The 25,210-nt window shown below is 38.3% G+C and overlaps 1 protein-coding gene across 1 annotated transcript; it reads left to right on the plus strand.

Annotated features, from left to right (window-relative positions):
- The first annotated feature begins 7,163 nt into the window (after positions 1-7,163).
- ABRAXAS1 (abraxas 1, BRCA1 A complex subunit) lies at positions 7,164-24,750 on the plus strand. Its single transcript, XM_021702354.1, has 9 exons — positions 7,164-7,252; positions 9,300-9,390; positions 13,408-13,444; positions 16,723-16,789; positions 18,289-18,482; positions 19,238-19,357; positions 21,327-21,411; positions 23,677-23,791; positions 24,113-24,750. Exons 1-9 carry the CDS (start codon positions 7,166-7,168, stop codon positions 24,544-24,546), a joined length of 1,230 nt encoding a protein of 409 aa, XP_021558029.1. The 5' UTR covers positions 7,164-7,165; the 3' UTR covers positions 24,547-24,750.
- The last annotated feature ends 460 nt before the right edge of the window (positions 24,751-25,210 follow it).

Below are 25,210 nucleotides of genomic sequence, written 5' to 3' on the forward strand. Positions count from 1 at the left end.
TCCAGAGGAAAATAGATTAATGAGAGAATAAAATGCTAACAGGGTAACAACGTCCCCAGAAAATATACTCTAAACAAATCAGAAAAGACCTGAAGCAGTGGGAAAAGAAAGGGAAAGAGAGAAAAAAGAAAAAGAAAAGAAAAAAAAAGAAAAAGAAAAAGATAAAAACAAACAAAAACAGAACAAAAAAAAAAAACAGAATATGATCAAAAATGATCAGGCTGGTATATAGATCAGTGCCACACAAGATTTTGGGTGTATTTTGGTCTGTTAGAAGAAAGTGCCTCCCAAAATTTTAAAGAAAGAAAAACTTATATATGTACAAAAATAAGGGTTGATATGATGAAGGGATGGAATTTGACTGTAAAGATGGAAATTATAAAAAATTTTATAAAAGGAATTGATAAGAAGTTGTTTGAAAAAAGAAAGAAGAGGATTAAAAAAAAAAGGGAGAGAATGTGATCAGGCAGGGGAGTAGAAAAAACCATACACTAGAGATTTAGGGTATATTTTGATCCGCTAGAAGAAATTATCTCAAAATTTTAAAGAGAGAACAACTTATATATATATATGCCAAAAATACAGGTAACTACTATGAAGGGATAGAATATGACTCTAAAAATGAAAAATAAAAATGTTTTTTAAAAACGGGATTGATAAAATGTTGGCTGAAAAAGGGAAAAAGAAAAATTAAAAAAAAAAGACAGTTAAAAAAAAATTAACTTTGAAAGACTACAGAATCATGGTAAAAAAGCCATGGATTCTATGTGCAGTATTCCCCTAGCGCTGGAGTTCTGCTGTTCTCATTGATCAGTAAACTCGGTCTTGGCTGGCTGTTCTCGCTGATCTTCTGGGGGAGGGGCCTGTTGCCGTGGTTCCCAAATGTCTTTGCCAGAGGCGGAATTGCCCCACCCTTGCCCGGTCCGGGCTAAGTAATCTGCTGGGGTTTGCTCTCAGGAGCTTTTGTTCCCTGCAAGCTTTCCATACAGCTTTGGAGGCCAAGAGTGAAAATGGCAGCTTCCCAATCTCCGCCCCGGAGGAGCCGAGAACTCGGGGCCCCACTCCTCAATGTGCCCCCAGAGAAAAGCAGTCAATCACTCCCGTCTCCCCGGTCTACGGCTGCACTCCATGCTCACCCAGCCTGTGACCGCGCGTTTCTATCTCTGGCACCCGACCCGGGTGGAGTCTCCAAACCCAGCAGATCCCTGCGGTGCACTCCCGCACCGCTCCTCCTGGGGAGGAAAGGGAGTCTCCCTGGATCTGCCGCTTGTTGGGTCCCTGCTGGAGGAGCAGTGGCCCGACTGTGCCCCGGATCACGGTTTATGGCAACCCCGAGCTGAGAGCCCGCGCCTGGGCTCCGTCTCTGCTGCCGGCTTCCCTGCTCTGATACCTGGGAACTCTGCCGCACTCAGGCACCCCCGGTCTTTCTGTGACCCCAAGGGTCCTGAGACCACACTGTCCCCGCGAGGGTTCCACCCCCTGCTTAGCCACTGGAGCGACGTCCCTCAGCGGAGCCGACTTCTAAAAGTTCCGATTTTGTGCTCCGAGGCTCTATCACTTGCCAGAAGCGGCCGATGGAGGCCCCTCCCCCGCCGTCTATCCTCCTGAATATCACCTCAGATTCACTTCTCCACACGTCCTATCTTCCAGAAAGTGGTCACTTTTCTGTTCAGAGAGCTGTTGCTATTCTTTTCTTTGATCTCCTGTTGAGTTTGTAGGTGTTCAGAATGGTTTGATCCCTATCCAGCTGAATTCCTGAGACCAGACGAAATCCAGGTCTCCTACTCCTCCGCCATCTTGCTCCCCAGCCCCTTTTCCACCTGATTCTTACGTCAAGTTGACCATTTACATCATTATTTGAGCCCATCTTTACTTTCTAGAATTAAAAAAAAAAGTTCCAGATAGACTCAAAGATTCTTATTTAATAGGACATAATCCATTAGTATTGTGATTTTGATACTTAAGTTGCCTCAGATTTGGTCAATATCCTCTTTTTCTTTCTTTTTTTTTAAAGATTTTATTTATTTGACAGAGAGACACAGAGAGAGAGGGAATACAAACAGGGGGAGTGGGAGAGGGAGAAGCAGGCTTCCCACTGAGCAGGGAGCCCGATGCGGGGCTCGATCCCAGGACCCTGGGATCATGACCCGAGCTGAAGGCAGCCGCTTAACGACTGAGCCACACACGTGCCCCAATAGCCCCCTTTTCCACCTGATTCTTATGTCAAGTTGACTATTTACATCATTCTTTGAGCCCATCTTTACTTTTTAGAATTAAAAAAAAAAAAAGTTCCAGGCTCATCTTGTATTTTCTCTGCTTCAGTCCTTGAAATTAGCCTTTTTTCCAAGAAGTGCTAGATCCTTTCAGTGAAGAAAGGTACCAATTATCATTTTTTAAAGCCTTTTAAAAACAATTCTACTGTTTGTGTGAACCCAGTATTTAGACTTCTGGTAAATGATTTCTATCATAGTTCCATTCACCCATTGGTCCATTAATCCTAATTAGTAATTGCCTCTTATTTAAAATAATGTTTTTTAATCATAAGGCAGGGAAGTGTTCCTAAACATGATAGCTTAGACAGAAAGATTAAGAACATGCATGGAAATTTTAAATACAAAGTTTTACATTTCTGTATTAAAAATGATTCCCTTAAACACAATCAAAAGTTAAAAAATATCTGAGAAAAAAATACTTTCAATATTTGACAGACAGGGCGCCTGGGTGGCTCAGTTGGTTAAGCGACTGCCTTCAGCTCAGGTCATGATCCTGGAGTCCCTGGATCGAGTCCCGCATCGGGCTCTCTGCTCAGCAGGGAGTCTGCTTCGTCCTCTGACCCTATCCCCTCTCATGTGCTCTCTCTCTCTCATTCTCTCTGTCTCAAATAAATAAATAAAATCTTTAAAAAAAAAAAATATTTGACAGACAAAACTCAATACCTTTAATACATTAACACTCTTTTAAATCAGTAAGATACAAACAGCAATAGAAAAGGAGCAAATCTACATGGATGTAATTTACAAGAGAACAAATAAAAATGGCCAAATAATGTCTCAGTTTCATGAGCAAGCAAAGTACCAATTATAATAATTGAAACTACCTAAGAGGAAATTTTTGACCCATAACACTGGCAAAGATTCCATTTAGTGACTATTTTTTCAAGGCATTCATTTCTTATGGAATTGTAAATTACAATCGTTTTACCATAGGGCAATTTGATGGTATAAAGTAAAAGCCTTAGCAGATTTTCGTTCTACAGTACTAAGTGTAGAGGCCGCTTTTAGGCAACCAACTTGAGCAATGAAATCTGAGAAAGGTAAAAGGGCCCACAGTGACGCCCAGGCTGAATATAAACAGGCCCATTAGATGACCCACCTCAAAATATCTATAAGCCCTAGCTGACCGATGGGTACCGGTAAAAGGAAAATTCCATACTTTCCCATATTTCCTCACCTTCCCTCCTTAACTGTAGCCCCCCACCACTCCCTCCTGGTAGACAGTCTGTCCTTCGTGTCTGCTCCCTTGCAGTGTATTCAATAAACTTCTATCTCTCTTCAGCTTTGGGTAAATACTTTCACCTCCTGTGCTGCTGGCCTCCACCCAATCAGGTTGCCCTACACTATGTAGGGAAAGTGTTCCCTAGTCAGATATAATACTTTTACAAAACAAGATTCAACTGAGTAAGTTTTAAAGATCTTATTGGCTTTATTCAATGACTCATAAATTGGGAAGCATCCAATCTAGCAGATAGAAAGGAGCTCCGAGGAGCTATACAAAATGACGTGTTTTTTTTTTAAGATTTTATTTATTTATTTGAGAGAGAGACAGAGAGAGCAAGGGAGGAGCAGAGGGGAAGAGAGAATCTCCCGCAGAATCCACGCTGAGCACAGAGCCTGATATGGAGCTCGATCCCAGAACCCCCAGATCGTAACCTGAGCTGAAACCAAGAGTTGGACACTTAACCCACTGAGCCACCCAGGTGTTAAACTAGACAAAAACGTAGGTTGGTTATTGCAAGTTTGCTTTCCTTTTGGGTATAGCAGGCGGTCTATCAGGCAGATTGCCTAACTAGTGCTAATTAGACACTAGTTTAAGATTCCATCCCTGGGAAAGCAGAAACTAAGTTAAGTCTCAGTTCGGGCAGGGGGCTTTGCTGAAATGACTCCCCTTTAGGCCTGTTGTCTTGTTTTTAACAGTATCTATTCCCATAAAACATTCAGATAAAGGAGACAACAACCTCTTCACATAAAGCCTGTTTAAACATTACAATTTTCACTTAAACTTTCACCTTAATCCTATCAACTCTTACGTTTCTATATTCCTTCAATCTAATTGCAGCCCATGTTAGGGCTTCACCAACAGGTTTTGGTACCAGAGTGTATGTGTCTCCTGCATGGAGACACATGGAATGGAATCTCAGGAACTTCTTATCTTTATTCTCTGACCATTTTACCCATTTCTGAGTGTTAGCTTTGAGTCCCAAGCCAAGGGACCCTGGCCCGTGTGTCAATCTTTATCTGGGTTAATTTGCCTGACTATTGTCCTAGGTGATTCCAGGCCAGGTTTCTCTTTGCCTTCCAGCTTTTTAAATTCCTCCAAACTGGGGTAAATAGAGCAAACTTGTTTGGGGCATTTTAATGTTGGGGAACCAGAAGGGAGTTCATTTGGTCCACCCAATCTTCAATAGTTCTGTATTAAGAACTTTTTTCAACCCCATCTATGTCTGTTTTATTTCATTTCTTAATAACCACTTAAAGATTTCCACCTTACTGGGAGAGTTCTTTGACTCTCCTCTCTGCCTTTCCCCATTTCCTTGTTAACTAATTTAATTTTTTTATTAGTCTCTGAAAGACCCATGAAAGGAAGCTGAGACAACGAATTTTATAAGGCTTCTCAGACATTTGCTTGCTTTTGTTCAGGGAAATCCCATTCTTAAGGAGTTGTAATGGCAGTTTCATTACTTAGGCATGATTAAGTCATTGGCCATTGGTGATTAAACTTAATCCCTAGCTCCTCTCACCTAAGAGGTCAGGAATGGAGCGAAAAGTTCCAATCTAATCAAGGTTTGGTCTTTCCAGCAACTAGCTCCCATCCTTGTGCTATCTAGCTCTCCCACTCTTAGAGTCACATTAGCAAAAGATACTTCTATCACTTTGGAGACTCCAAGAGTTTAGGAACGCTGTCCCTGGAGGCAGGGACAAAGACCAAATGTATTATTTATTATACCATCGCCATCCTGATGTACGTGAAGTAGTATCTAACTTTGGTTTTGATTTGCATTTCCCTAATGATTAGTGATGTCATCTTTTTGTGTGCTTATTGGCCACCTGTGTATCTTATTCAGAGAAATGTCCATTCAAGTTCTTTGCTCCTTTTTTAATTGTGTTGTTTTACTGTCATCGAGTTGTAGGTCTTTATATATATTCAGGAAATTAATCTCTTTTTTTTTTAGGAAATTAATCTCTTATCAGATACATGGTTTACAAATATTTCTCCCATTCTATAGGTTGCCTTTCACTCTCTTGATAATGTCCTTTGACAGACAAAGGTTTTAATTTGATGAAGTACAATTTGCATATTTTTTCCTTTGGTGTCTGTGCCTTTGGTGTCATCCAAGACATCATTGCTAAATCCAATGTCCTGAAGCTTTCCCCCTATGTTTTCTTCTAAGAATTTCATAGTTTCAGGTCTTATGTTGACATCTTTGATCCATTTTGAGCTAATTGTTGTCTGTGGTGTAGGGTAAGAGTCTAACTTTATTCTTTTGCATTTGCTGAAAAGACTGTCCTTTCCCTAATGAATGGTCTTGGCAAACTTGTTGAAAATTGACTTTATATTGAGGGTTTATTTCTGGTCTCTTGGAATAGTGTTACATTTTATTTTTTAATCCTTCAGATCATTACCATTCATAAAACAGAAATTATGTGAAAAATCTTTTCTTTTTTAAATATTTTATTTATTTATTTGTCAGAGAGAGGGAACACAAGCAGGGGGAGCAGGCAGAGGGAGAAGCAGGCTCCCCGCTGAGCAAGGAGCCCGATGCGGGGCTCGATCCCAGGACCCTGTGATCATGACCTGAGCTGAAGGCAGACGCTTAACCGACTGAGCCACCCAGGCGTCCCGTGAAAAATCTTTTCATATCAATAGTGATTTTGCTCAAATGAAGGCAAGAAACTTAATCTTAGGTAATAAACACGTAATTCTACACATCTGTCTTCAAGGTGTTAGCCAAACATGGCTACCATACAACAAAACCCAGAAATGTGCAGTACTAACTCAGTTCAGGAGTCTGGTATTTTGCTGACTTTTAATCATTTAAGAAACATAGCTTTATCACAGACCTGTACCCCTGAAACAAATAATACATCATATGTTAACAAAAAAATTAATAAAAAAAGAAACATAGCTTTACATATTTGTGTGTAGAATATTGTCAAGCCCTGGTCTTCGCACTCCCCTTACTATTTATATCAAATGACCCAACACAGCATGGCTTACAGATCATTAAACTGTCAGAACAATGTTCACAATCAGTGTATCCATTAAATTACCCTGAGTCCTTAATTTTCTAAAAGTTAGCAAACCTTCAAAGAAACCCAAGCCATCCCACCCCCACGGGACGGACCATCACTGGAGTGTTCTAGAAGAGAGTCTCTGAAAGGGGTACTAGTATTCTAGAAGTTTCAATGAGTTAAAGGCTTTGAAACCATAAACACGGCATTTCCATTGTGCTATTACAATGACATAAGCAATGCTTCTATTCTGTCAGCACTGTTCATTTTTTATAGTTTGCATATATGCCACGGATCGCTCAGCAGCAGCTGGCCACCCAAACTTGCTTTACGGTGCTCTGCAACGGTGTCCCAACACCCACCAGCCTCGAGGGCGAAGACTGAAGCCGAAGTCACGGTGCGAGCCCGACGGCGCCGCCACGGAAGAACCCAAGGGGCCCCGGCCCGGCCCGCCACAGCCACCCAGCCGCACCCTCCCAGCCGGAGAACGCCCGCGCCTCCCTAGGCCCCCTCCCTCGGCGGAGCGCGCGGCATCTGGTGCGCCGGCGCAGGCCCCGCCTACTCGCTCGGCCCCGCCTTGCCGCCGCGACGCATAAGGACCCCGGCCTGGCGCGTCCGGTCTCCGCACCGTCTTGCGGCGCTTCGCTTGCGGAAGCATGGAGGGCGAGAGCACGTCCGCGGTGCTCTCCGGCTTTGTGCTCGGCGCGCTCGCTTTCCAGCACCTCAACACCGACTCGGACACGGTGAGCCGAGGGGCGAGGCGGGCTCCGGCGTCGCCTCGGAAGAGGCCCCGCGCGCCGGCGCCCCCCGCTGCCGTTTCCCCGGTCCCTGCCCACGAGCTCCCCGACGGCGCCCCACCGGCTCTCTGCCCTGGCGCTCTGCCTTCTCCCGTTCCTGGGCCGTCCTAAGTGTACCTACCTCCCGCCAAGTCTTTTCCAAGGCTAGCCCTCCCTCTTCTAACCAGTATTTATTTCTTCGCCCGGACCGGAGTGTCCCACACGCCCCCGTTTCTCTCTTCCAGCAGTCTCCCTTTTTTTCTGGTTAAACTTGGTTGGAAAAGGATGGAAAGTTCACATAGCGTTCTCCCACTACGCTAGGAAGGTGGCGGATTAACTTTCCGTTTTTCCTCACTACCGCCAGTAGTTTTCAAAGACAGCTGAATTTTTCATGCACAGCACCCACTGTGCGTGTTTGTTGAAATGGCAGGCTAGTGAGGGAATTGTAGGGGATGCATCCAGTGCCTGTTTTCGGGCAAGGCTTAGTGGATGATAAAGTCTAATTTGGTGTATCAGATATCTGACTTTTGTTTGCATTGGTATTAAATTTATGAAATTGTGCAGCCTTAGTTCCTTTTCTGATGAATTCAATTATAATGGAAACATTTGTTTATCCTCAAATATTAATTATTATTTTATACTTCTGCCAGGTTCAAAATCTATGGATGAAGTAGTTTTTTAAATACGGTACACGTTTTAAAAAACTTTTATGAAATCAGAAAACTTTGAGCCTGATAAGTAGTGTCTTAGATTTAAGTGCTTAGTATGCTAGTACAGTTTAGAGAATACCATACCGATCAAAACCTACTGATTTCTGCTAAATATTGTGCCCTTCATTTTATAACGTCTCTTTTCTCTAAAATTGTTTTTTGGCACAATCCTGATAAGGTTGGAATTGGTATCTTTCATGTGTCCAATTTTAAATAACCTTGTGGATTAACACCCAGCTAAGAGCAAATATATGGCGATTTAAAATGTGTGCGATGGTGGAAATCATTTTGGAATGCCTTAGTGTGAATATAAACAGAATGGGTCCTTAAGTCTGTGTAGCTTAAAATATTAGCCCTTGGGAAGTACCATAGTGTTAAATAGGCCCTTATTTCTTATATCTTTTTCCTAACATCTTTAAAAGGTGGCTTTCTGGATAGCTGTACTTGCATTGACCCTGCTTCGTTTCCCAGGGTTTGTCTACAACACTGGACTATAGAGTTCTGGATTGTTACCCCGATACTCCAGTAAAGACATCCAGTTATTGAAACATTCTATTTGTGGGGTTTATTTTTTTTAAATGAGGGGGGGGGCATTCTTAACTAATTATGAAGAAGATAAAATCTTTATTGTCTGTTAAGCGTATTGCGTCTTTAAATGTGCCAAGTGAAATAATTGAAAAATCCGAAATTCAAAGATATTATTACTGTTGTGGCAAATGCTTGCATTTTAAAAACAAACAGGGCTCGTAGCTCGCCTTTTAGAAATCAGACCGAATTCCCAGATCTTTAGTATTTTGTACAATTTTTAATCTAAAAACACTAATCATTGTGTCGTTTCATAGCTCAGAAGCATCCACTGGCTTCCAGAAGCACGTGCCATTAATCCAGAGTCCTTGACTAATTATTTGGGATGTTCCATTATCGGCGCTATTCCTATCTATCTATGATTTCATTACTCAGAAACGGGAGCCTTCTCTGTTCCAAGGCAAACTGCTCTGCTCCTCCTCCTTCAAACATTGTGTGCTCATTTCTGGCTTTAAGCCTTTTATGTTCCAGGTGTGGTAAAATCACAGTGGTATTTACAATCTCTTCCACTCATTTTATTATTTTATTTATAGTCGCTCTTCTGTTCATGTTTCCCAACTACACTGGAAGTGCACCTGGTCTTTCTTTTGGGTACCTGGGGCTGTAGCACACACTCCCCGTATACATTGTGTAACACTTAGGAAATATTGGTTAGTTAAATGACTGAGTAGTTGATTCAGTCACGGTATTCCATATACTGCTTATTTTTATCCTTATAGGAAGGTTTTCTTCTTGGGGAAGTGAAAGGTGAAGCCAAGAATAGTATTACTGATTCCCAAATGGATGATGTTGAAGTTATTTATACAATTGGTGAGTCACTTATTTCTGTGTCTCTTATATTTGGTGCTTTATGCTGAACAGGATCAGCATAAATTAGTTTTTAAATTGTTTTAAGAAACAGATAAAACATTTTAAAGCCAATTTTATTGCATTCATTTCTCAATTAAAATTATGGCCATGGCCTGCTAAAGCAAGATAGAGTGTGGGACATAGAATGCAGATAAGACTACTGTGGGGAAAAGGATGGAATAGCTCCTGCTTATATTTAAGTGGCACAGAGATGGCCCAGCAAAAGGAGAAGGAACCAGCAAGTGAAGACCAAAAAAAGATAAAACAGTTCGGACAAAAACATGAAATGCTCCAGAAAAGTTGGAAGAGGAGAACTGAAAAAACTGTGATTAGATCACCGAAAACCCTAAGTAACTTGTGGAGTATAAGGCCAGCCTGCGGAGAGGTTGAGGAGTGGGTGGTGAAGCACCTGCAGCAGATGGCAGCTGTTCTTTCAGGAAGAAGGGAAAAGGGAGCTTTAAAATATATATGGGGTTTTCTGATTACCTAGTATACGATTTTTTCTAAGCATATTTTGAAAAACAAAATTGGTGATGTGCTTTATAAAAAATGTGGCATGATGACATCAGACTGTGTCATGACCACTTTCCCATGTTAAACAAGCCTCTAAGTATCACTGTTTTTTTGTGTTTTTTTTTTTAAAGATTTTATTTATTTATTTGACAGAGAGAGAGATAGCGAGAGAGGGAACACAAGCAGGGGGAGCGGGAGAGGGAGAAGCAGGCCTCCCGTGGAGCAGGGAGCCCGATGTGGGACTCGATCCCAGGACCCTGGGATCATGACCTGAGCCGAAGGCAGACGCTTAATGACTGAGCCACCCAGGCACCCCTAAGTATCACTGTTTTAACTGCATTGTATTCTCTATGTGATTTCAACAGTCCTTTAAATAAATTATAATCAGTTTCCAGTTTTTCATTTTCATAAATTATACCACAGTAAACATCCTTACACATTTTTCTACATTTATTATGCATAGATTTCTGGGGGTGGTATTATGGTGTCAAAGGGTTTGAGCATTTTTAAGATTCTTGATCTGTATTAGCAAATTGCTTTGCAGAAAGATTGTATCGGTTTATAGTTCTGTATGTCACTTTTCGTTTGCCACTTTAAAAGGTTAAAACTGGAAGTATATATGTAAATTTACATCTGTATATAAATGTAGTATATGTGTGTAAAGTAAATATATAAAGTCAATTCAGTCTCATTAGAGTTTCTTCTGTGGCAACCCGTTTTACGAGTATTTTTTTACTCATTAACAATACACATGTATATAAATGTGTATATATTTTTATTTACACAAATGGGATTATACTATACGTGGATAAATATTTCCAAGATAAATATCTCTACTGATACTGTTCTATTAGTGTAGAATAGTATCAATGTGTATAGTTTGCCCTTCTTTCTAATGGATCTGTATTCTCACTGTATCTGTATACTGCAAATGAACGACTTCCTTTTTTTGTTAATACAAAACAGTATAATGATAAACACTTTATAGTGCATATATTTCTGTGCCTTGAGTCTATTGGAAAGTCAGATTCCTTGTAGATCATTGCCTTTGGAAAAGTCATGCTATTTTAAGACTCCTCCACAATATGTAAAAGTGCCTGGGTCCCCATACTGTTGCCACTACTAGGTATTATCCAATTTTTTAATCTTTGCCAATTTGATAAATGAAAGTAATTTTAATTTGTATTTCTTAATTACAAATGAAGTTGTTTATTTCTTTGGGGGCAGCTTTCGTTTTTTTGAAAAGGACAGGCCTGTTGCATGCTTCAACTATATTTCTGCTGAACTATTTTGCTTTTTATTACTGATTTGTAATACCATGTTACAACTTAAGGTAACTGGTCTTTTGTCCTGTGTTACACATGTTTATACAGTTTGTAATTTTACTTTGTTAATGATGTTTTTTTCTGCTCAGACACAAGCTTTATTTTTTTTTAAGATTTATTTATTTGAGCGGGGAGGGGCAGAGGGAGAGAAAATCTTAAGCAGGCTCCACGCTGACACTCAGCCTGGAACCCATCCAGGGCTTAAATTTCAGGACCCTGAGATCATGACTGAGCCAAAACCAAGAGTCAGATGCTTACCAACCGAGCCATCCAGGCGCCCCCAGATACAAGCTTTTTAAAAGCAAACCCTTGGGGGCATTTTTCCCTCTAATTGTAATTGGCATGCTGCCCAAAGTAATCAAACATATTTTAAGGAGTTAATTAAGCAATCATTTATTGAGCAACTCCATTGTGCTGGGAACAATGCTAAGCATCAGGGTATTAGGCAACTGCTGTAGGATTCCACTTAAGTATTTGCTCAGATTATTTTAAAATGTTGGATCACTAGATGACTAACAAGTAAAATCCAGAATCACCAAATCACACTGCTTTGGTTAATGAGATTTTCATCATAACACATTTTCAAACACACACCAGCATGTTTGGCCAGTTATCAGTAACAGACTATTTCTGTTAAGCTTTGTTTTGTTTTTCAGACAGGGATTTATCTGAGGATAACACATTTGCTAGAAAAATGTCTAAAGAGAATAATCACTTTTCCTTTTCTAAATAGACTGAATTATTTTTATTAATATACACATAAAGTTATTGAAATGGTGATTTCATGTAGTTTTCTCTTTAAAGATGGCACTTGCAGGTACAAACATGCAGAGATGTCTCCAGCCTTCAGATATTTACTTGAAGAGATTGTTCAACAGCAGTTTGGGTTTTTTTGTTTGTTTTTTAAAGATTTTATTTATTTATTTGATAGAGCATAAGCAGGGGGAGCTGCAGGCAAAGGGAGAGGGAGAAGCAGGCTTCCTGCCGAGCAGAGAGCCCGATGGGCTCAATCCCAGAAGTCTGGGATCACGACCTGAGCCGAAGGCAGATGCTTAACCGACTAAGCCACTCAGGTGCCCCTCAACAGCAGGGTTTCCTCATCTAGCTGAAGAGTCACAAATTCTCTGTAATCAAACGGATGTCTTTGATTTAAGTGACTAAAAAAATTTCTAGTAATCTGGCTAGGATATGCGCAAAGAAGAGACACACAAATAGGACATGTCACGGGAATGATCTGAAATAGATGATTGCTGTTACAGTGATCCAGTAAATGCTATCTGGTAAAATTTGATTTTTGACACAAGGGACACTTAAAAGTGGAAAGCCTAGAAGAACTTGTTTTCGCTTTGTTGTTCTTAAAATAATCTCTGCACCCAATGTGGGGCTCAGATTCACAACCTTGAGGTCAAGAGTTGCACGCTCTGCCTACTGAGCCAGCCAGGCACCCCAGAACTTGTATTCTCTTGACAGGTTTCTGTGTTATCAGGTGTGAATGTTTCACTCCTACTGTTCCTTCAATAACTTTGAAAGATCTGAAAATTTGGAATGATAGAGGGAACACCATATTCATCTTGATGTTTCTTACAAGATTTATAATGGTGTCTTATGCAATAGATTTCATCTCTTTCGCACAGAATTTAGATGTATTTTTGTTGACAAGAGTAAAACTCACTTCCTAAAAGACACTGGGGTTTTTTTTTTTTCCTTAGTCTGTAGTTAACATTGACAAATCCTTTATGAAGCAACTACTTGGAATAACAGAAGATAATCCATTTAGCAGCTGTTGTTGTCAACTGGGTAAAATTAGAGCATAACCTTTTTAGAACTCAATGAAAATATAGCAACTTTTAAATTTATCTCTTATGTTGCCGTTCATTATTAAACCTGTTTAGAGGGAATGTAGTGTTCTAGTTAAGACTGAGGCACTGGGTTTGAATTTTAGCCCCACCATTCTGTCTGTTACCTCATCTTTAAATGGAAGGAATGATATAACATCTGTGTCATAGGTTTGTTGTGAGAATTAAATGAGACTGTTAAAGTACTTCTTTGCTCAATATATGCTATTCATATATGAAGTCCTCAATATTTGCTATTCAAATGATAATTAATGTAATCATAGCAAAAAATTCCTTTTTTCCAGACATCCAGAAATATATTCCATGCTATCAGCTTTTCAGGTAAGTAGTAAGAGCAAGTAAGTGATCCATTGTGAAAATTACTTTCTGCAAATGAAGTAATTTTTATTTATTTTTATTTTTATTTTTTATATTTTTCTTAAAGATTTTTGTTTATTTATTGAGAGAGAGAGTGATAGCATGAGAGGGGGAAGCAGACTCCCTGCCGAGCAGGGAGTCTGATGCGGGACTTGATCCCGGGACTCCAGGATCATGACCTGAGCTGAAGGCAGTCGCTTAAACAACTGAGCCACCCAGGTGCCCTGAAGTAATTTTTAAAACAAAACATCTATCAGTTTATACGTGGTGGTACTGGTGAAAATGAAAAGACTTCTGAAAAAATACCTGAAAATTCACTTGTTCATTTCAACCCTAATAGTTCTTTCTCTGTATTTATATGCTTGCTTTAGCTGGTCTCCACTGACTCTCCCAGGTACCAGTTTACCTGGAGGATTGCTTTTCTCACAGAGTCACCTCATTGCATATTATAAGCTCAGTGACATGTTCTCATACATCAACAGCAGCCCTTTTTTTCTACTCTTTTATTCAGCTTATTTCATTATTTGTTTTCTCACTTACTACATATTTAATGTAATCTTTTGTCTGTTAACTGGTTAGGTTCTTTATCCAGCCTGCTTCCTATTGCCTTCCTATGGTGAAAATTTGTGTTATTAGTCCTACAGATAGTAATAGTACTGCAGCCCTAATAGGCCCTGATATTTTTTAAAAACTTTTCTTTGAGGTATAATATATATAGAAAAGTACACGCATAAATGAATTTTCATAAACACCTGTAACCACAATGTGTAGTTTTAACTTTATGATTTATATAAACTGTACTTGAAAAATCGGCATTTCTATTTTAGATATACCGTATGTACACTAAGGTTGTGTAAGAATTGCAGTAGAGCAAACAATAAAGGTGAAAAAGTTCTGTGGTTGCGGGTGACAGAAATCAAGGCTTCATGTGGTCTTAAACTGCTGTACCAAAAAGAGATAGATCTTGAATAGTGCTTTACATACAATGGACATAGAAAAATACTTGTGGAATGAGGGATTCTTGGTGGAGAGTCTTAAAAAGTACTTCCTTAAGGGACTCTGGACCAGTAAAAGATTAGGAAGGAAGAGTGAAAAGAAAAAGTGATTCAAAATCTACTGGCAACTGTCTTAAATAATTATACCAACTTAATAGTCTTAGAATGGAGGAAGCCCATCTGGTCCAATGATGATCAGCCTTTTAGCCTCAGCCTTTTAGCTTTACAAGATAAAGGGGAGGGAAGCATAAGGAGAACCACCTGAAAAGGCTGGCATTCAGTAAAGTTTTCTACACACTTCATTTTCCCTTAGTAAAACAATAGGCCTAAAAAGTTCATGTTACAACCAATGCCACAGAACTGGTTAATGGTAGGGCACAAACTAGAAGAATGAGGATTTCGTCAGTTCTAATCCAACAGCATACCATGATGTCTCTTCCTTGTTTTAAATAATACAGGTAAACATGTTAAAGCCTTTTGATACCATATTTCTTGGAGTCCCAGTTGGATAAGCTTTAATGCCCAGTTTTATGTGCTAATACAGAGGGTGCCAAAATATGGCCCATTTTTATAGGGCCATCTATGAATAGTTAATATATTTTTTAAGCGTTGTTTAAAAAACAAAAAGAGGGATGCCTGGGTGGCTCAGATGGTTGAGCATCTGCCTTTGGCTCGGGTCATGATCCCAACATCCTGGGATTGAGCTCTTCATCGGGCTCCCTGCTCGGTGGGGAGCCTGCTTCTCCCTCTGCCTCCCTTTCCCCTGCTTGTGCTCTCTCGCTCTCTGTCAAATAAATAAATAAAATCTTTAAATAAAATAAAATAAATAAAAAACAAAAAGAACAACAGAGGAACATGCAGCAGAGACTGTCCAGCAAAGCCTAAAATACTTACTCTCTGGCCCTTTACAGAAAAGTTTGCCAACCCTTTTCTAATAACATTGTTTCTCAAAGTTTTCCATTGAATAACACCGAATCACTTACCCAGAATCTGGAGGAAACATCTGGAAAACAATCCACTGAAGCCTAAAACTCACTTAAAAAATTACGCAGTTTAACATGAATTCTGCACGATATCTTTCTATATAAAAATGGCCCCACTTGCCAGGAACTTCACATAAAGTCAGTGTTTGCACAGAGTGTACACTGTTATCCTGTTGTTTCTTATATACCCAGTGTATTTAGCGTTATGCCCCAGTTTGAGAAGTGGGAAGTGGGCCATGCTAGAGAAATACAGGAATAAACTTGTATTTAGAGTATTCATGTTAGAATAATAAACAGGTAAAGTGGAAGGATCTGTTTGATCAGTTGAAACCCCCTTTTGATAAGTGGAACACTCCATTTTGTCTATTTTCCCATTAAAATTTTTTGATGGAAAATTTTTAATGAAAGTCTTTGTAAGTTAAAAAAAAAACATTGCTTATTAGGATATATTTTTTTCAGTTTGACATAACTAAGTTTTTTCAGTACAGAATAGAACTACCAGTAAAAGTCTATTACAGTGAGTATTATTTATAAAGGATTTTGCATAACAGGTATTTCACTATCATAGGAAAGAATATTGTTGATCTCAGTGCATGTTAAAAGGAGGAAAATATGCAATCCCTTTTATTGAAGAAGGAAGAAAGCCGGAAGTAAACACTTTAGAATCTTTTAGAATTATCTTTCAATTCTCCCTACATCTTTGACATTCCAACAGAACAAAGACCACTAAACTAAACTAACATCTAAACCCCCTTGTCCCCCCACAAAAAAAAAAAAACCCAAAACCAACCAGCTCCTAAAGTGCTTCTCAACTTGATAGAAGTATATAGCTTTTGGAATTAGCAATGAATAAACTGTCTTTTCATTATGTGTTTTTTCAGAATGTGTTTCATTACTCACGCATTCTTTTGTATGTATCAATATTTTAAAAAAAGTTTTAATAAGTGAATTGTGAACTGGCTATGTAGACTTTTAAAACTTCTTATATTTAATGGATAGTTTGTTTTGTTTTAGGCTTAAAAAAATGTGATGCCCAAACTTATTTCTTGAAATTTCTCCACTCCTTTTCCTTTCTCGTTGCTTATGGGCCTCATATTTCAACCACTTTAAGTCTGTTAATTTGAGAAATTTCTGTTTTTAGAATTTCATCTGACCAGCAAGTGGGTATATGGATTTTGGTTGGGTAAGGAGTAACTAAATTAAAAGTGCTAGTAAAATCATATTTTTAGCCTATTTGTAATGCCTTTAATTTTGGCTTTTACAGCTTTTATAATTCTTCTGGTGAACTAAATGAGCAAGCACTGAAGAAAATATTATCAAGTGTCAAAAAGGTATTCCCTGACTTACCTTTTGTTTTTTGTTTGGTATTATATGTATTATCTTCAGCTCTGAAAAAACGTGTAATACTTTAACAGAACTTTCAAGCAGTACTTACTTGTCTTCACAATGTCCTATAAGCAGGTGAGGAAAGGCTTGTTCTTTCTGGAAATTCAAAGTTTTGCTCTGAGAACAAACTAGTCATTAAAAGTATTAATCTTGGTCTCATCCTCAAATATTTTAATTAGCATTGATCTCTTTCTCTTCTACATTCCTACCATACCCCTTTCCAGTGCCATTTATTCTAGGACCTAATTCATTACTGTTCTTTTACATAGCTGCAGTTACTAGCACTTTGCTATATAGAACCTCATTGGAACCCTCCACACATACGTGGTGTTTAGTTAAGACTTGTTGAGTGATCAAAATAGGGTTTTTTTTTCCAAATACATAATGGGGCGGGGGGGATACTTTCTTTTTAAAACATTTTGATCTTTGAGTTGAGAATAAAAGTAGATTCAGTAAAGGGAGTTTCTTTTAAAAACCATCCTTTGATGAAAATGCTTTGGACTTCCCCCCACAATTATATTTGGATATTTAAAATGTACCTGTAAAAACGTTTTAGTTTTAAAAAGAAGAGAACTCATTTTAATTTCCTCTAGTGCAGATATAAAACTTAGTTGCTAAAGTTGTCACACAGAGATCTCTAAGCAAAGTGGTTGTTTTTCTCTTATAATTATTAAGTTCCCTGTGAATGAGATTTATTTTTCCAGTTTAAAAACATTTAGTAATAACTAACAAATTTGTTCAGCAGATGTTACAGTTTATAAAACCATTTAATATGATTTTACTCAATTTTGAAACCAACTCTGTGGGGTAGGTGATATCATTCCCATATAAATTTCAGTTAAAAGTTGTTGGGTTCAGTTTACTTATTTAGCAAACCAAGTACCCAAACAGGAAGTTAACTTGTTTTCCGTGACATTTTCTTCATTTAAATTTTGACTAAAGACTAAAAATAGCAAAAACCATAAAGAAACTAGAGGAAGTTAGGAATTTTTTTCTCTATATTGACTAAAATAGTAGCCCTGTAACTGGATGGAAAGTAATTTGACTGTAAGTCAGTTTGCATACTTTAAAAGTAAAGTGTAGGGGCACCTGGGTGGCTCAGTAGGTTGGGTGAGCCTTTGGCTGGGGTCATGATCCTAGGGTCCTGGGACTGAGCTCCACCCCGTCGGGCTCCCTGATTGGCGGGGAGTCTGCCTCTCCGTCTGCCCCCCCCCCGGCTCGTGCTTGCTCGCTTTCTCGCTCTCTCTCAAACAAAATCTTTAAAAAAATAAATAGAAAAAAAAAGTAAAGTGTATACTTAAGTTTGTGCTTTGTTTATAAATTTAAGAAAGCCATTTTTAAGGCTGTCAACTTTATTGCTTAATTATGATAGTAAGACACATAGTAATTGTAACCATTAAGGTATATACCTGATTTTTTTTTTTTTTTTTGTATTTTCTCTCAGACTGTGGTTGGTTGGTACAAATTCCGACGTCATTCAGACCAGATCATGACATTTAGAGAGAGACTGCTTCACAAAAACTTACAAAATCATCTTTCAAGCCGGGAACTTGTTTTTCTACTGTTAACACCAAGTATAATAACAGAAAGCTGCTCTACTCATCGGCTGGAGCATGCCTTATATAAACCTCAGAAGGGGTAAATGTTGGCCAGTCACTGGCAATTTAAGTTAATAGGAAAATATACCCAATGTTTGCATTGTACTTTTTGCCTCTTACCAAGTATTTTCAAATATTGTTGCATTAGATTGTCACAATAACCCTCCGAAGTTGGTCTACCATGTTTCTTTATAGATGGGAAAATGAAGGTTAGATAAGGAAATTAGACGCCTAGTATGGAACGATGACGAGTGTTTTTGACACCGAGGATTTGTTATTATTTACCATAAGGTGGAAAAGTGGTTGCTAAAGGACATAATATGGAACTAAGCCTCGGTACTTGAGCAGCTTTTCTCTAACCTCTGCAAGGAAGAAAGGTCATTCTTGATGGCCCACCAAAATGAGTTAACGCCCCCCCTCCCAAGTTATAGAACATTCTCATGGAATATGAGGATTAAGTAAAAGAGTTCGAAATAAGACTAATTTTATTATTCATGGAAGACAGGCTAAATCTCAACAATACTGCCTATTTTTACATGTTAAGATAGCTATTAAAGTATTATTTTCACACAGCTATCTTACACTGTGCACATTTCACCACTTTTGAAAGCCATTTGCCTCAAGTCAGTAAATTCTATCTCAGGTAAGTAGTATGGAATGGTTTTTTTTTTTTGTTTTTTAATCTTGTAGGGGAAAGGTACTCTGTACATAATATATATAAGTATATATAGGTATATAATAGGTGGATGCTAATATTTCACTTTAAGTTTATACTTTAAAATTTCATTTCTTCAGACTTTTTCACAGGATACCATTAGTGGTGGCCAATCTGGGCATGTCCGAACAACTGGGTTATAAAACCGTGTCAGGTTCCTGTGAGTCCACTGGTTTTAGCCGAGCAGTAAAAACTCACAGGTGAGATTCTTCAGCTGCTTTCCACTGAACTTACTCCTATTCGTTTGTTAAAATTAATTTTTTATTACATAAAATAAAAATGAAACTAAAGACCACCTTACTCAAGTAAAACAGACTTTTTAATTTCTCCATATTTCCTTCTAGCACTTGTTCATTTATAATATACAAAAAAGGGGGGGTATTTTATATCCTGTATGTGTCCTCATATGTATTCTAAGAATAAGTAGCTAGTCTCAAAATAATTTTCTAAGGCAACAATTTAGATTATAAAGGCATTAGGGCGCCTGGGTGGCTCAGTCGTTAAGCGTCTGCCTTTGGCTCAGGTCATGATCCCAGCGTCCTGGGATCGAGCTCCGCATCGGGCTCCCTGCTTTGCAGGAAGCCTGCTTCTCCCTCTCCCACTCCCCCTGTTTGTGTTCCCTCTCTCGCTGTGTTTCTGTCAAATAAATAAAATCTTAAAAAAAAAAGATTATAAAGGCATGGAATTAGAGTGGATATTAAGTAATGACAAAAATACGAGGCTTATCAAAAGGAATGAGATCTTGCCATTTGCAATGACATGGATGGAACTGGAGGGTATTATGTTGAGTGAAATAAGTCAAACAGAGAAAGACATGTATCATATGATCTCACTGATATGAGGAATTCTTAATTGCAGGAAACAAACTGAGGGTTGCTGGAGTGGGGGGTGGGGTGGGAGGGATGGGGTGACTGGGTGATAGACACTGGGGAGGGTATGTGCTCTGGTAAGCGCTGTGAATTGTGCAAGACTGTTGAATCTCAGATCTGTACCTCTGAAACAAATAATGCAATATATGTTAAGGAAAAAAAAAGAAGAAGGAGGTAGCAGGAGGGGAAGAATGAAGCGGGGGAAATCGGAGGGGTAGACGAACCATGAGAGATGATGGACTCTGAAAAACAAACTGAGGGTTCTAGAGGGGAGGGGGGCGGGAGGATGAGTTAGCCTGGTGGTGGGTATTGAGGAGGGCACATTCTGCATGGAGCACTGGGTGTTATGCACAAACAATGAATCATGGAACACTTCATCTAAAACTAATGATGTAATGTATGGGGATTAACATAAGAATAAAAAATTAAAAAAAAAAATACGAGGCTTTAGCCAAGACTCACTCATCCTGTAGGGTGCTGAGCTATAACTTTTTTGTGTTCATTAAGGGAATAGTTAATGTCAGAAATAACACTGGTACTATAGAGCGCTTACTCGAGTGGAAACTGAGAATAAGGGACTAGATTTTTATTTATTTTTGTGTCCCCACAAGGATTAACCATTTTATAGAAACTGAATACCATATTTCACTGATTCTGAGAAGCAGTTTTACATCTCAAATTGGGATATTTTACAAACTATGCCTTAGCCCTTTTTTTTTTCCTTTTTGGTATGTAAAATAATGTTGCCTCTTTCAGTGATGACTTAAATTCAATAAAATATTTTTTAAATTGACTGGTCCCCATTGCCAAGAAAGAAACCTTTTCAACCCCTCTCTCCTTCAGTCTTTATTTTTACTTAACCTCTTTTGAGTCCTGGCAATAGTCCTTAAGAGGCTTCAAAGTCTGCTAATATGAAGATATATGAACTAAGTTTTCTTTTTTTTTTTCTTTTCAAAGATTTTATTTATTTATTTGACAGAGAGAGAGAGAGGGAACACAAGCAGGGGGGAGAGGGAGAAGCAGGCTTCCCACAGAGCAAGGAGCCCGATGCGGGGCTCGATCCCAGGACCCCGGGATCATGACCTGAGCCGAAGGCAGACGCTTAACCGACTGAGCCACCCAGGCACCCCTGAACTAAGTTTTCTGATTGGTTTTGCTGTGAAACAAGTAGGTTGACAAAATATGGTCCCTACAACCAGTAAAAAGAATCTTCTGTTGTTCCTCAACTACAAATAAGTGTTTCATTATAGCATTAAAATGACTTCTATACATTTGCCTGACAAAATGGTAATTTTTCCAGCTCTGAATTTTTTACAGAAGATGGATCTTTAAAGGAGGTAAATAAAATAAATGAAATGTATGCTTCTTTACAAGAGGAATTAAAGGTAAGTTAACATATCAAACACTTAAAAGACTACTTCTGGAGTTCATATCAAATTGATAACTGAAATCTTTTAGGGATAACTTGACATTTTATTAGGTTTATATTTTTGTAGTAGTTTAGGTTCGGTAAGACCTCAATCTCAGTGGCCTACAAAAGCAAAAGTTCAATTTCATTCACATTATATCTTGGCTGCAGCTCTCCTCTTGTTCTAAGTGCCATCTTCATTCTAGGATCCAGACTGAAGGAGTAGCCCTTATGTGGGACATGCTCTTCTCATGACAAGGGAAAAGAGCAAGAAAGCTGGTAGACATTCACAACAGCTCTTAAAACTTCTCAGAGCCGGCATGTCACTTCCACTCACTTTCATTGGCCAGATTATATATCCCTATTTCATGGTGGTAGACAGGGATATATAATCCTTTTACAGGATAAAAAGGGAAGCAGTATTTGAGAACAGAATAATCTACCACAGGACTGAATTCAGTCTCATTTAATCAGTTGAGTAGTAGACATCAAGATGGGACTAGCCATGTAAGAGATTGATTAGGCCTGAGAAGGATAAAAGGGGGGAGGAGCAAGAGCGGGCAGAGAGACTTGTAATGCTGAGTCTGACACCTGAGAAAGGGGACAGGAAGGAGGACAGTTGGGTAGAGACAGTTTTAGATTGCAGGGCCGGAGTGGTTTCAGCCAGGCTGATGGGAGTCTCAGCAAAGTTTTCCTACTGGAATGGATTTGTACCAATACCCCACTGTGCTCAGTCAGTTAAGAGCAGCCTCTGGCTTCAGTAGTGGACCCAAAAGGATGGTAGCTGGGGCTGTTAGTCAACTATGCTTCCTCCAAATGGAGATGTGGGTAGTATATTCCATGGCCACCATACTCATCAACAAGGCGCATTAAGAGAAGTAGGGTTAATACATTTTACACTACTAATATTGCTGTTTTTTAATGTGAATGATAAAATGGGAATTTTAGAAACTAGAGAAAGATCCAGAATCCCATCATTGTAGCATAACCATTTACACTTTGCCATATTTTCTAATTTTTTGTATATATGTATAAAGTATATACATACTTATACATAGTTGACAGTGATGGGGACTTACAAATTTGTGTCATTTTTACTTGCTGTCATTAAGCATTTTTCATTTCAAAAGCATTAAGCATTTTTGTTACATATTCTTTAGTTCTTTTTAATGGCAGTGTATTTCATATAGCAATATATTAGAACTCTTGTGTCAGAGTACTAACTAGGGCTAAAATAGGGGATGTAGAGGTATATTACAGGAACTGTAGGCAGAAAGCAGCTGAGCTTCAGGAAGGAATTGGAACCAGGAGCCGGAATGTCATCAAACTTACTTTTTCCCTTTTGTCTGCACACTGCCTGCCTTCATAGTACCTACAGATCTGTTTGTTCATTCACTGGCTAACCAGAGAACAGCATTTAGATCTGTTCAGAAGATTGGGATTTGCCAGCTGGCTATGTGGTATCTCTGCTTGGGTCAGTTAGGGTGGAAGTTGGTAAAGGGGTTACTGGTGAACTTTTATGGCATGGTGGACAAGATCATGAGAAATAGGCTGGGCAGATATCCTAAAATGTATCCATTTTAAAACTAAGCATGAAGAAGTAAAAAAACTAACATTCTAAAACAAGATGTAACAATCTGTTACCCTATAATTGGAAATAAGTAACTTTTGATTTGATATTATACTAAGAAACATCATCTTATATAAATTTTTATTATTTACTTAAAATATATTCCCAAAATGAAATCACGGAGTCAAAGGGTATTTTAACTAGTACTTAAAACTGATGACAAGTAAGGCCAGTCTGCTTTTCAGAAGTTGTTTCTTTCACACTAATTAAAAATCTGTAATAGCTTTTTCATAACAATAAAAGTTACTTTTCCTTATTGTCAGTTTCTTAATGTTAAATGTTTGCAGTAAGCAAGCATCTCTCAAAATACTACAGTATTTTTTGTTCCAAAGTGACTGAAATACCTTTTTTATTTCTGTGTATTATCAAGCAGATATCACTGGTGTGATAAAGCTGTGTATAAATGGAAAGTTAATACGTCTGGAAAGCATGTTATAATCTATAAAGCACCATATAAGTGCTTGTTGAGTTCCTTCAGAAAATAGCAAAATACAGTGTTTATAAAGGCTAATAATAATTGATACTGTGTACCACAAAGGACTGTCTATCATTTGTGAACCTAGCTGTAGTATACAACTTGGATTTTGTCTGTGCCCTTATTTTATTTTGCAGAGTATATGCAAGAAAGTAGAACACAGTGAGCGAGCAGTAGAGAAACTACTAAAGGACGTAACCAGACTGAAACGGGAAATTAAAAAAAGAAAACAGGCACAAATTCAAGTAGCACGTAAGTAAAAAGTTCACACATCACTACCTTCTGTGCTTTAAAAAAAATTGTGTGAATTATTAATACTATTAAATCCTACTAAACAAAGAACTTGGTATTACTGTAGCTATACTATATTGTTGATATTAAAAAATACAACTTAAACTTTTAGAATACAGTGGCATATAAATTAGTATTTGGGATTATGCACACCATTTTTCTCAGTTTAGAGGATCTGATATAACTGTTCAGTTAAAGTCTTTTTGACTTTACTAACAAATAGATTACAAAAGCTTTGTAGGACAAATACGGTATGTTGAACTATTGTTTTATTTTGTTTAGGAGAGAACATCGAAAAAGACCCTCAGGAGAACATTTTTCTTTGTCAAGCTTTACGGACCTTTTTTCCAGATCATGAATTTCTTCATTCATGTGTTATCTCCTTGAAAAATAGGCATATTTCTAAAAGTAGCTGTACTGCCAACCACCAACTCAATGTGATAGAAAACCTGACCTTAATGGTAGAATACACTGACATTCCTGAAGCTAGTCCAGCTAGTGGTGCCCTGCAAATGATTAAACGTAAAGCTTTAGATACCAATGATGGATGGCAATTCAAGAAGTCACGGCCATTAGAGATACAAAACAAACCATCTAAAACAGATACTGATAGTAGTAATCAAGAAAAAGCATCCACAATGAGCAGCCCCGAAACAGATGAAGACATTGAAAAAATGAAGGGTTGTGGTGACTATCCACAGTCTCCTACATTTTGATCATTTTAGGCCAAAAGGACATTTTTAATTGGCTGAAGGGTAAAGCCATTTATGTTGTTTTTACTATGTTCAGGTATTTTGCAGTAATACATAAGTTCTAGGACATTTATTTTTTAAAGCACTTTATTTTAAAACCATAACCTTTTTTTGTCCCCCTCCTTTGTTAAAGATTTTAAGTAATTCCTACACCCAACATGGAGCTTGAACCTACAACCCCAAGATCAAGAGTCGTATGTTCCACCAACTGAACCAGCAAGGCGCCCCCCTGTTTTTTGCTCCTTATACGAAACTGTTGAGGGAAAAGCTTAAATGATATTCTTTTAAACTTCTATAGCATTCTTTAGAATTGGAAAAGAAAGACTAACCTTATTTTCACAATAGAAAAAAATGTCTAAAGTTAATATGAAATGTATTTCATTTTTATCTAAGGCACCGTAATTCCTGCTCCTTAAGTTACAATAAATGGCTAGGGTTGCCAGATAAAATGCTGGACAACATGCAGTATTAGGCATTGAAAACTTACTCATTGTTTAAATGAATAATTGAATTTGAATCGGAGTTCAAATTTAATCACATGTCCTATATTTCTATTTGCTAAATCTGGCAGTTCTAATTATGGCAAAACTGTAATGTGGCACAAATATCTCTCCCTAGTCTAGAGTCT

Source organism: Neomonachus schauinslandi, chromosome 2 (genome assembly GCF_002201575.2).
Source record: "Neomonachus schauinslandi chromosome 2, ASM220157v2, whole genome shotgun sequence".
Classification (NCBI taxonomy): Eukaryota; Metazoa; Chordata; class Mammalia; order Carnivora; family Phocidae; genus Neomonachus; species Neomonachus schauinslandi.

What these genes read in the sequence shown, in the direction of transcription:
- ABRAXAS1 (XM_021702354.1), top strand. Translation starts at nt 7,166, where the DNA reads ATGGAGGGCGAGAGCACGTCCGCGGTGCTCTCCGGCTTTGTGCTCGGC. An exon ending in TCAACACCGACTCGGACACG is followed by an intron (nt 7,253 to 9,299) that starts GTGAGCCGAGGG and finishes TTATCCTTATAG; the next exon opens with GAAGGTTTTCTTCTTGGGGA. An exon ending in GGCACAAATTCAAGTAGCAC is followed by an intron (nt 23,792 to 24,112) that starts GTAAGTAAAAAG and finishes TATTTTGTTTAG; the next exon opens with GAGAGAACATCGAAAAAGAC.